This window comes from Urocampus carinirostris, chromosome 9 (assembly GCF_059441175.1).
Source record: "Urocampus carinirostris isolate Australia breed hairy pipefish chromosome 9, RoL_Ucar_1.0, whole genome shotgun sequence".
NCBI lineage: Eukaryota > Metazoa > Chordata > Actinopteri > Syngnathiformes > Syngnathidae > Urocampus > Urocampus carinirostris.
Window position 1 is genome coordinate 19,473,343 of NC_142357.1, and position 12,934 is coordinate 19,486,276.

The 12,934-nt window shown below is 39.3% G+C and overlaps 1 protein-coding gene across 1 annotated transcript; it reads right to left on the reverse strand.

The window, feature by feature from the left end:
- Positions 1 to 241: 241 nt before the first annotated feature.
- On the reverse strand, positions 242 to 8,596 carry LOC148359531 (uncharacterized). Its single transcript, XM_088344344.1, has 5 exons — positions 8,545 to 8,596; positions 6,942 to 7,289; positions 6,223 to 6,336; positions 5,937 to 5,995; positions 242 to 370 (listed from the first exon to the last, which is right to left on the reverse strand). The coding sequence occupies exons 1-5, from the start codon at positions 8,594 to 8,596 to the stop codon at positions 242 to 244; spliced, it is 702 nt and encodes a 233-aa protein (XP_088200470.1).
- Between the last annotated feature and the right edge of the window lie 4,338 nt (positions 8,597 to 12,934).

The window sequence follows — 12,934 nt, forward strand, 5'->3', positions numbered from 1 at the left end:
TAAACTTCTCATGTGTAATAACCTGTGAAGCCCTTTGAGACGCTTTGTGATTAAGGGCTATACAATAAAAATGACTTGACTTGACTTAACATGGTGGTGTATAAATGAAAAAAAAAACATAATTTAATAAGGTCACATTGTATTTTCCATAAAGGCTTAAAAATACTTCAATAGAAAGTGGAAAATAAAATTGTTTCTTTGGTTTTATTTGAAATGCTGCAAAGCAAAAAATAACTAGCATTCAGCCAGTAGGTCTACTTTCAGCACATCGGAGGATTTCGAAGAAACCTTCGTCCCTCTGTTGTGTGTGTGTTTCACGTTCTACCACTGTGAAGATCACAGTAGAGTTTAGATGAGACTCTTGGTCTCTCTGTAGGGAAAACAGATCAAATTGACAACATATGGGAAACATTTAGCTTTGTGAAGATTTTCAAATGCTATATTTACAAACATTTGTTGTCTAATGTATATAGATATCTCCAGGGCTTTGTGTTGGGACAGAATATGCAAGAGGAAAACGTCTACAATTGATTGATGTCAAAAGCACACACCTAAAAAATATTTATTAATTAGAGGATTTCAATGTAGACCATTTGCTGCCATCCCTATCTGTGTGGATGAGCCTCATTCAGGTCCTTTTCCTGGCATGGTTGGCCCGTCTAGCCGTAATTGGATTTATTTTATAATTTTATTTGTATTGCTATTTATTATGTTTTAATTTGATCTTAACCATTGTATGCATCTGGATAGCTGGTTGTCTCACTCGCTGTACTGCTCTGCAAAATGAAAGCCTGCAAAGTGAATGGCGTACCTTCACAGGCCGCCACCTGCACTGCATCGGGCTGACGGGGCGGCCGAGTTGCTGGCCCCGCCCAAGGGTTCTGACATGGTAAACCGTGTCACGTTCCCTGACCAGCCCGATAATTTTTCCATCAGTCTAGATCACACACATCAAAGTCAAGGCCCGGACGCCGGATTGGGCCTGAAAGAAGGTTTTCTACACCCCCTGAGATGATCTTGATACGTTATTGTATCATACTCCGAGAATTGTCTACTATTTTTTTACCGTACGATTTACGGTTGACTGTGACTGGCTGGCAACCAGTTCAGGGTGTCCCCTGCCCACTGCCCGAAGATGGCTGTGATTGGCTCCAGCACCCCCGTGACCCTACTGAGGATAAGCGGTGCAGATAATGGAAGGATGGATGGATATATGGTTAATATTTTTTTTTTGCATTTCAATCCAATCCTGTTTTTGCAAAAATATTTCTTGGAAGTAAATTTAACTCACTTTTTGCTAAAATCCATTGCAGCCTGGTCATCCTGGAAGGGGGATTACCTCATGTGCAGTCTCTTCTCAAGTTTTCTCAATTTTTCTCTTGCTGAGGATTTTGAGTTTTTCCTTGCCCTCATGTAGGTTTTAGATCGGGAGATGGTGCAATAATAGTCTGTTGTCTTCAATAGGCTGTGGTCTTTGCAGCCCTTTGAAACTCCTTGTGATTAAGGGCTATACAAATGACCTGCCTAAATTTGACTATTTGGTGTTCAGGTTTGTTGGGTGAAGTAAAATGAATGGTTTTTTTTTCATACAGCACTACATTGCAAATAATTGGCTTTACACGTAAATAAGTGGCGCAAATGATACTTTTGTGACCTTTGCAAAGTCTTAAACACAATTTGGTGTGGTGAAGGTTACTTGCGTTGTTTTTCACAGTGATGTTGATCAGTAAGGCAATGACCACGAGACTCAAGACCAAAACAGACAACATAAAAACTAGAATGACCAGAAATAAAGTGGGTGCATCATTTTCTAAAGAAAGGAGACAATCAACAAAACCATAAAACGTGCAAGAAACATTTGTGATATCAAGTAACTTTACCAAATACGTAATTATGCAAATATTCTATTGAGATACCATACTTTTTTCCCTCAGATAACATCCTGATATTTCTTTTTCTCGGTTCTAGATCCCTTAACCAACCGGGTGACAGGGGCACATGCCCTGTGGTGTGTCTTGGGCAACTAAAGGTTGGCAGCACCCATTCATCTCAAGGCTGTTTTTTGGGGTAGGGGTGTGCTTTAGGGCCCGGTCACACAGCCGTTTGCGTCTGAATCACGGCGAGAAATTTCTGCCTATAAAGCAGAAGCTGTTGGACGCTTTGAGATCGCCATACAGACGAGATACAGCAGTGCTTTACACGCGGTCGGAAATTCACACGCGGTTGGCAGCGCGAAAAAGTTTTGCGCTGCTCAAAACTTTGGGGCCCGGTCACCAAGCCTTTCATGGGCGTATCGAGGCTGAATCACGGCCAGAATTTTCTGCCCGTGAAGCAGACGATGTTGGACGCTTTGAGATCGCCATATAGACGAGATACAGCAGTGCTTTACACGCGGTCGGAAATTCACACGCGGTTGGCCGCGCGAAAACGTTTTGCGCTGCTCAAAACTTTAGACCACGTGTTAACCGCGGGCGGCACACGAGGTAATGACGCGGAAATGACGCGGAACGACGTGCTCTGGCCGCGGCCAGGGCGTGGTTACACATGGGTAGGACGCGAAATTTCAGCGGGTAATCGTGGGTGGAGCACGGTCATAGCATGTTCTGCGCCTGTATCGCGGTGTTATTACGTGAAATTAGCGCGTTACGCGTGTGACGGTCAAACGCCTTTCTCCACGTATATACAGCGCGATTTGCCGAGCACACGTCAGTTGTGCTCGAGACGTCAAGGGGTGGACATGGATCCCCGTCACCGTAGTGACCTCGTCTTAATCCATTTTTATTTCTTGACATTTCTTTTCATTTCATAACAAGATAATAAAATAAAAATGAAAAACTATTACAATAATAACATATTGGCTTCTTCGGTGCCATAGCTTAAAATCTTGATCTTCACGGGACTGTGTCTTGAGCGGTTATGATTTCTACAGCCCGGTGTTATGCCGAGAAATGCATCCCTGCCGAGATTTATATAAATCACTTTTGAGAACTGTTATGCACTCTACCGTAAAGCTTATTATGCAGAAATAAGCTTTATGGTAGAGTGCATAACAGTTTCAATACGAGCGATTTGAATAGAAAAAGGCAAAATAAACATGTTACCTGCTCAAAAGTGATTTGTATACGGCGTGCATTACCGTTCGATTACATTCACAACAAATACAAAGACGGAATGGTTTAAGTTGTATTACATTCCCAACAAATGCAAGACGAAGTGGTTTTGGTTATATGTTCGCCATTAAATTCCCTAAAAGTGATATAAAAGTGAGATAAAACGAGGTAAAAGTGGTTGTAGTAGCGAGGGGATGCAAATCTCGGCAAGGATGCATTCCTCGGCATAATGCCGGCTAGGCAGCTTTTATACCCGTGGTCCACACGAGAAAATGACGTCGAAATGACGCGATGAGGAAGCGGAGCAGTCGCCGGCGTCTGTTTTGCGGGCATACCACCGATGAACAGCGGGTTGGCCAATTTTGCGCATTTTCCATCGCGGGCAACCACGGGCAAAAAAAAAACGCAAAATTTTACCCGCGATTACAGACGCAAACAGCTGTGTGACCGGGCTCTTACTTATATGAAACATTTAATACTATTTTCCATGGATACCAGTAGCAGGACAAAGCTCCTGATCTGACTTAGATACAGCACCTTCATCATTTGATTGCCGTTGTTTCTAGGTGCAAACCATCATCCCTCTCTTCAAAGATGAGCTGTACATCAGCATTTTCGAGGAGCGTGTGAAATTTTTTTTTTTTTTGTATTAATTATACTGTAAAATCTCTTGAGCATCAGTCAATGGGTTGTATTTTTGAAAGCACACTCTTTAAATCTTCAACCAAAAATAGTTTTACCCATAAATGTTGGTTTTCAAAAAAATCTGGGAATGCAGCCTCGTATCACACCGACTCCACGCTCCAACAGTACCATTGAGAGTACTGCGTCATTGATGTATGTATTGAAATTGTAGCACTGGCTGGACGACTTTTAGAAATGTACTTGCAGTTTTTCAAAATGAGGTTGTTCTGCAAGGCAGCACAGTGGTCACATAGCAGGGACTTACCATATGGGATCAGCAACCCAAGCAAGAAGAGATGAATGGCTGTCCATTTTTTGTTTCACCAAATGAGCATCAAAAACCCTTTTAGACTGTATCAAACCTTTATTGAATTAAATCACAACAAATAGTAGGGGCCTGTTACACAGACGTCTCATTGGTCATTTCCTTAATTGATCTCACCCAGGGCCGTAGCCCCGCAAAAGCACATAACGCGCACTGCGTAGGCTATCAAGTGCCCAGGAGGGCACCAAAAGAAATCAGGGTCGTGAGAAAAAAAGGTATAAAGTGTTAAAAATGTTAATAATATGTGCTAATACGGTTAAACAATACAAAAGCAGCATAAACCAAATTTCCGGAGAAAATGGGTGAATCTGCTTTGTGCCCCGGCTTACCTCCCCTCCCAGTGGTATGTTCGATTATGCCCCATTCGCAATTTGGTGAATACCAGTACGAGCATGGCCTCAAAACGGCAACAAGAGATTGGAGCGTAAAAAATAAAAGAAAAAAACGAGATGAAGCTCATGCATCGCTTGCCTGTAGTCAATGTTAAAATAAAAAAGCTCATTATCATACCGTATTTCCACACCCATTTGGCGCACTGTTTTAAAGGGCGCACTCTTCTTGGCTCGAATTATTTTTTTGTCGGCTCATACAGTATGGCTCACTGGCCTATTTGATGGGAGTCATACTCAACCGCCTTTAATACCAAAACAAGTGTGCGTATTAAAAAAAAAAGCACCGTGATTCAAAACTGAGTTTGATTGTGGTTTAATCCAGTATTTATCACAGGGTAAAACACTAGAATACAACAAAATTGTGACGCACAAAGCATTTGTGCTTGGGGCACCCAGATGGCTAGCAACGGCTCTGACCTCACCCAAGTAAATTGTGTTGTGTGCAATCAATCTGGGACATGGGCCTAGATAAGCTGGATAGGTGCTGGACAAATAGTAATAAATAAAATGTTAAATGTTCCTGTGTTGTGCTTTCATAATGTACCAATGAAACAATATTTTTCCACTAATGAAAACAAATACAATTGCAATACAGACGCTCCCCTATTTACAAACATTCGAGTTACAAAAAAACAGTACGAACATTTTTTTTGGGATATCGAAAAATATCCAGACATCGCCGTAAGTTCAATTTTGTATTTTGCACCTTTTTCCGAGTACATAACATTATTGTAGTTCTTCTTTCCGCCGCTACCTGCGTGTGGCGCTGTGACAGCTCGCCCAGCATCCACCGGCTTCCTTTTCCTACTCCATGTGTAAACATACAGTACTGTATCTCCAGCGCCCTAATAAGTTTGACATTTTTATTTTTTAATATGTCGTGCATCCAATCAATATGGTTGGTGTAAAGTGTCAAGACGAGGCGAGCTGTTTCATTTGAAATGAAACAGCTTTTTACCACAGAGAAGGAAGTCGCCTAACGGTTGAAGCTCATCTTTCAAAAGTAAGTTAAACTTAACTTTATTTATATATATAGAGCATGTTATTTTATGAAATGTTTACTTTTTAGTACAAAACAGTACAGGTTACTCATACAAGGCTTAAACATAATTATATAAACCTTAAACATACATTCCATACAAAATATAGCCCTGAAGCAACTTATGAACAAATTTAACTTACGAACGATCGTCCGGAACGTATCTCGTTCGTAAGTAGGGAAGTGTCTGTATCTAAATTTTTCCCCCTGTGAATTGTTTTACCCTCTGAAGAAGCTTAGGGTTGCAATTAATAAAAACAGAAAATTAATTCATTAATTAATTTGCAGCTCCAAAAAGTATTTTTTAGCAGGCATTTCATCAGTCAGTTAATGTTTAGCAGCCTTTTGTTTTGTATTATGGTGAAGATCACAGTTGAGTTACAAACATTTAATGCTGAATAACTTTGAAAATCTTTCGTATTCTTGCTTTGCGTTGGAAGGAAAGCTGCAAAAGGGAAAGCAAGAATTATAAGTACGGCATAACAAGCTCCATGATGGTTGATTTTTTTCTTCTGTATAATTTACAGTCAGAAGATTGGGTTAACAAAAAAAAAACCCAAAAACATTTGCAATGTAACTCTTATCCAATACATACAAAACATTACAATTGAGTGATTTTATTCTATTGCATTTGTTAATGCCTTATAAAGCGCAAGCGCTGCTTTAAGTTACCTGCAATCTTTTTCCTGATAACATTGATCAGTATAGCGATGACCAGCAAACTCAAGGCCAAGATGGATGTCAAAACCAGAAGAATTTCCTTGTGGGAGCCGTTCACGAGCATCCCTTTTTCTGTAAAACAAGGATAAAGGGTCAAGCTTGTGTGTGTGTCTGCTCCAACCCACCCCATTGTTATTTAATGAACAAAAGCCATGTTCAGGGTGATAAAAAAAATAAAATATTAAGAAATGAAGCACCTGGGTGTGTTTGCGCAGGTTTGAAAAAGCTTTTGCTTTATTCTACAGTAATTATGATATCTAACAATAATCTTTCCATATTCAGTTAAACATTTTCATAAAAACGTAGAAAGAAAAAAGGAAAAAACTTTTAAATTATTAAATTAATCATTTAGTGTTTATAGGCTAGTTTTGTCACTTTCTAGCCTTCATAGGTTTCCCTGAATTAAATACTGTATACTGTAGTGGAAATTAATTACATTCTTTTTTTTTTCTTCTTCTTCTTATTTACAACTGCACAGATGTACTTTTGAGTCAAATCTTACATCCCTGAATAACAATTTTTTTGTGAACCTCCGCAAAGACCCCCAGCCCTCCACCTAGGGCACACTTTATATGCTATTAATTCAAAGGTCCAGCCCCTGTGAGAATATTTTTTCTACCATGTGGTCCCCAAGCTCAAATGAGATTGACGCCCCTGAGTTAGAAGAATACAGTACTTGCCCTGCAGGTCCAGTTTTGTTCCACTTGCAAACACAAGGTTGCCACAAGCCTCCAGAGCGCAGTAGTATGTGGCGCTATCTAAAAGGCTGACGTTGATGAAGAGCTTGTAGATACACCGACGGGGGTTACTCCTTTCACATTCTACTCCCTTTTTCCCATCGGCATAGGCCAGGCTTGAATTGGATCCCACTCTCAACCAATGCACACTTTGCAGTCCCATGCATGAGTCAGTCTCTGGATCAAAGAGTAATGAGCACAAGAGGTGGACCGGGTCTCCTGGATGCAGAGGGCCCAACTCTGCTGGCCACTGCACCAGAGTGTAGTTAGACACGAATGCGCCTGCGGAATAATGAACACTCATTAACAAAAAAATGCGCTGCATCACATTTGCTATATGGAGAGTTTTTTTATTCAGTTTTTGTATACAGTGGCACCTCTTTGAAAGAGCACCTCTGAACACAAGGTTTTAGATATAAAAGTTTTATTTATGGTTCTGCATATGACAGAAAAATCCAGGTCATGAGCATCCCCAGAGGCTACAACTTGTGACTGCTGAAGACTGCTCACTGCCAGCATCAACATTCCAGTTTTCACATGCAAACTACTGCGGGAAAAATAAAAAAGTCCTGCAAATTTTCGTTTTAAAGTTTCAGTCACTCTAATTTGAAGTGTACAGCAAGCGCTTAAGTATCATCAACAGTCTCTCAATCGCCTCTCAACCTCAGCCAATTGCTCCTCGTATTGATGGTTGCAATTCCCCTTATCAACCGATAACAAACCTTACAAACACAACACAGCACCTATTTACTCCCAGCAAGACGGACTATGTAGAATACTCCAAGCGAATTTGCAATACTTAAAGACGTTGTCGTCTGCTACCAGTGACCGAGACGATCCGGATTAAAGCAGAAATAAGCAAGACAAGATTGGTCTTTTTAAAAAAAAGTAGATATGTAGATAGGCTTCTTGCAACCCTTCCCGCCCCTTCCTTTGCACCACGTGCAAACCTTGGTTATGGAAACTACCTCCATGGTATTTCTTTAATGTCCTCTTATTTATCTTATTTCTGTATTTTGTTATGCTAAATAACTATTTTAACGCGTTTTTACTAAACAGAAAGATGTGTTTTATTGCTTGTTGAATGTTTTTGGGAGCACAGGAACGGACCGAGTGTTTTTAAAATATTTCATATCGGGAAAACTTCCTCGTTACACGAGCAATTCGAGCTATTAGCATGATCCTGGGACAAATTACTGGAACACTCGTATGAAGAGGTACAGTACATCTGTATTTGTATCTGGAAAAGGTACGTCATGATTATAGTGTCATGAAAAATTCTAATCATGAAGGCACAAAGCACAGCATTATGAATTAATTTAAGTTATAAGTAGAATACTTGCACTTTCCAAAAATCTTCAACTTCAACACTTGTGTTGCAGCAAAAATACTTTGTCGTTTCCTTTTGGAAATGCTATCAAATTGGTCTAACTTTAGTGTTCGCATCGATGCTAACTTACAATTGAGCTTTTTTTCCCTCCCAATTTCCCCCAAAATGAGTAGTAATTTACCCTTCAGAATTTCATGAAGACCGTACCTGTTTGTTGAAGAAGCGGCAGCATTAGAAGGAAAACAGATTTCTTGTTCATTTTGCAAGCGGAAAGAAGCAGTCTTGAAGTACAAGACTGCGCTTGAATAAACATTTCCTGTCATGTTGTTGTTGTGCAAAGTCGGAAAGATTTTGGAGGTCGCTTCGGATAAAAAGCTAAAGTCAGTGAGTGCTGTTGTAATATTAAAATGTGTCACTGGATATGTGGTCAAAATTGTGTTTTCCAGTTATACCCTTTTCTTTATTTTAAAGCCCCAATGAGTAATATTTGACCACTATATGGCACTGTGTTGTTTGGTATGAGCAAGAGCCAGTGATCCATGGCAGAGCGTGGCGGCAGGATGCTGAAAGAACATGGCGCTGATCCAAGAAGGGATTCCACGTTGAAAATGAAATACGCAATTCTAAACCTGATATTTTCTTTTTATGGCAGCAGATTATGCTACGCTTTTTTTCATTTTGTCTACTGATTACCTGCGCATGAGGTTGTATAGGGGAATATATTGAATAACTTATTTTGTTTGATGGAGTGGTTTCTTTTAAGATTGCAATGGACAAATAAAATAAATCAAATTAAGTAAAAATATTGCACATTTTGCTTGTTTTAATTTTTTTCGTCCTCAGTAGGCCTTCCATGGGTAAACAAACTTGTGCCTGTGTAGTTTGTATGCTCGGGAGGCAAGCTAAAAAAAAAACAGGTAGATTTTTTAAATTAGGGGGGCATTAGCTCAGGAGGTAGAGTGCTCGTCTTGGGATCAAGGGATCCCAGTTCGAATCCCGGCTCGTCAGTGTTACATGTCGAGGTGTCCTTGGGTAAGACACTGAACCACTGATACCCCCAATACGCAGGTTAGCGCCTTACATGGCTGCAAGGCCGCTATTGGGAAATGTGGAGCACATTGTAAAGCGCATTGGGAAGTCATTGACTTGAAAAGCGCTATATATAAATGCAGATCATTTCATAAATTGTATGTAATTTTATTGTTTCATTTTTGTTGAAATACTGTTTGAATGCCACCGTACTCAACTTTAACTGAAATATGAGCCAAAAATATAGTAAATATAAAAAACGTTATTAATTATTTTATCCATCATATTGTGAAGAAAGTGTATAATTATTCCAAAATACAAAATTTGAGCGGGCGGTGGCCCGGCGGCTGAGTGGTTAGCGTCTCCACAGTTCTGAGGTCATGGGATCAAATCCAGCTACAAGCCTTCCTGTGCAAAGTTTGCATGTTCTCCCCATGCTTGCGTCGATTTCCTCCGGGCACTCCGATTTCTTCCCACATTCCAAAAACATGCATGTCAGGTTAATTGGCTGGTCCAAATTGTCCCTAGGTGTGAATGAGGGAGTGAATTGTTCTGTGTGCCCTGCGACTGGCTGGCAACCAGTTCAGGGTGTCCCCTGCCCACTGCCGGGAGATGGCTTGGATGGGCTACAGCACCCCGCAACCCTACTGATGATAAGCAGTGCAGATAATGGATGGATGGATAATCTGCCAACACCGTAAGATTTCTAATGTATTTCTGCAGTATCATCTGCTTTAGTCAGATATGCGAGGAATCAAGAATGAATCAATGTTATATTTTTGCCACATCATTGCCAGGGTCCAGGTCATCTCTGAAGAGCGGAATAATACTGGGGACTGAAAAAACCCGCCATATAGATGATGAAGCTGCTGTATCCGAGTCAGTTCAGGAGGCTTTTCCTGCTACTGGTAACCATGGAGACAAGTACTATGTATTTTATGTCGTGGAGCAAACACTTACACGAAAAAAAAAAACGTCCTGAAGAGGAATGGGCCTTCAGACTGTACTTGTCCAAGACACACCACTGGAAGTGGTGCCCCGACAACCCTGGCGGTTATGGGATCCGATTAATTTTTACAGAAACAAAAGGAAAATAATGTTACACTCGCTGAAAGTTTTAGCTCATTTTAAGTATTAGTGTTGTGATTTAAAAAAAAAAATAATAATAAAAAAAACGAAAAAAAAACAATATAAATATAAGAAAAACCTGAAATGTAAGTTGAAATAAAATAAAATCCAAATTAAAAAAAAAACATTATTAACCAGAATAAAGTATCTCCTGGACCATGGTGACTATAAATGATAAGAAAAACTTGATAATTTAAGCTTCAAAAACATGAAACTGGAGCCGGGAATTATTTTCAATTGAGATTTTTTTTTATGAAACAAAAACCTGTGCTTTGCTTAAAAATGGTTGAGAAATCCTGCTTTGTGTAAGAGCCATCTGCCTTTAATTTGATGTTTCCCTACACTGATTATAACGTAATTGTAATGCATTCAGGAAGTCAATAAATTAAAGTCAAAGTACTTTCAATGGTAGTTTAATTTTTAACATTCAACATCTGTATCATCAAATCACTCTTGTTTTCAACCTGGAGAACATTGAAGTGCTTGTATTAAAATCCTTTGGTCTTCTGTTTTCACATTGCTTAACTTTGAAAGTGAAGGTTTGTGGTAGAGGAAGGGGTGCGAGCAAAAAAGCCTTTGCAAACGGCGGCATAGGAAAAAACAGTACACTCTAAAATGTGTATACAAAAAAAGCTGAGGGACAATGTTGGCAATGTAAACAGCGTAAATACAATGGGAAGCATTACAGTAGTGTTCAGGGTTGTAAAATTCCAGAAATGTACTTAACTGGAAAACCTCCAAGTTCTTCTATTGTATGTGCAATGACATCCAAGGAGCAGTTATTCGTGCCTTATTCCGAAAAATGGGGATGTCAATTCTCTTATACACGTGTTTTTACACACTTTGTGTTTTGTAGCATCAATGCTACTTTGTTAGCTCATCTGCCTCGTTTTGCATTGTGTGTTAGCAAGAAGCTAGTAGAGATTCCAAAGGGACAGTTTTGTTGACCCAGTTCTTTACTTTTTAAATCTTTTTATTTTCTGTTTGGATTTAAAATTACTTATTTTATGCTAATTGTTACTACTAATTTATTATTTTAAACTGTGGTATTTTATCTTGTAAATATGCTTGCACCAACGGGAAAGCACTTTTAAATTTCCTTGTGCATTTCAGGATGCGATACACCAAAAACTGACAATTTTCCAAAAACTCTGCTGCATGAATGTACACATTTTATCTTAGGTCCTAAATCAACGTTACCAATCACATTAAGTTGTTGTTTTTTTAAAGAATGCAACCCAAGCAAAAGTTGGATAAAACAGAATTTATTAAATTGAAAAAAAAAGAACGGTCATGTTGTTTTTAGACCCAAGATAAAACTTATACATTTACGTATAGCTTAAAAAAAATTACGTTTTTGTCTGCTATAAGAATTTAAACATGCTTCATCAATGTGCAACCCAAGTTTTGACCTTTTTGTCACCACCAAATCTTTAGTCACATACATGCGGTGTTCTTGAACGCATCTCATGAAAACAACAGGAAGTGGCTTTTTGGTAATGCTACAGTTTCCTTTTCTGCACTCACAATGCCAGGACTTTTAGAGTGTTATGTAAATCAATTACGTTTATAGACATCTTTAAAAAACAAGGCACTAGTTCTAACTTGTGAACTTTGTTGAGTGTTACCTAAAAAGTCACAAACTCACCAGCATTTGCATAATGGGGTACATCCAGCAAACAATAGTTATTTTAAAAGCTAGTTTTGATTTTGAGTAAAAGCAGCGTATGTAACAACTGAGCTGAAAACGACCAGAACCGTCATTAACATTTAGTGTCCTGGCTCAGGAAATGAGCGTTTCTGTGGTTTCCGTGGTAACACAACTTCACTTTTTTGTCTTTTTTAAAAATGCTTTATGGACCAGCCTAGTAGGCTTACTGTCATGTTAGTGCTAACACCAGTGCTAACTGCATACCTGCAAACCTCAGCCAGTTGCTCAGCTTATGAATAAATGCAATTCCGCTCATTAAGCGACAGTTGTTGTCTGGTATGAATGACCGAGCAGTCAGAATTAAAGCCGATATAGGCAAAACGAGATTGATGTAACAGAAAGAAAATACTTTTTTCCTTCCGTAGAAAAACTGTTATACGGTGAACAGATATTGAAATGATCAAAAATTGTATAAAATACCAGGCAAACGTATACGTCCCGTACTCAACATTCTTTACTTTCGTCTTATTGCCTATGCTATCTTAACAGTGAACTCAAAACAGAGCCAGACGCTAGACCATGGGTGTCCAAACTTTTCAGAAAAGGGGCCAGTTTCGGTAAGCCTAAAATGTGAGAGGGCCAACTACTCATCCTGTCATTCTTAGAACAGTCTTTAATAAATTCATCCTCTGTGAAAGGTTTGTTCGCCTTTGTAGCATTTTCATCTGATTTGCAGGGTCTCGTGAAAAAGCGCTACTGTGCCGTTAAAACAGCTTCCGGTTGCTTTAC

Excerpts from the sequence above, each read along its gene's own strand:
- LOC148359531 (XM_088344344.1), bottom strand. The coding sequence starts at position 8,596 with ATGAACAAGAAATCTGTTTTCCTTCTAATGCTGCCGCTTCTTCAACAA. Across the intron at positions 7,290-8,544 it reads GCCGCTTCTTCAACAAACAG|GCGCATTCGTGTCTAACTAC; the intron begins GTACGGTCTTCA and ends ATTATTCCGCAG. Across the intron at positions 6,337-6,941 it reads GGACCTGCAGGGCAAGTACT|GGATGCTCGTGAACGGCTCC; the intron begins GTATTCTTCTAA and ends TTACAGAAAAAG.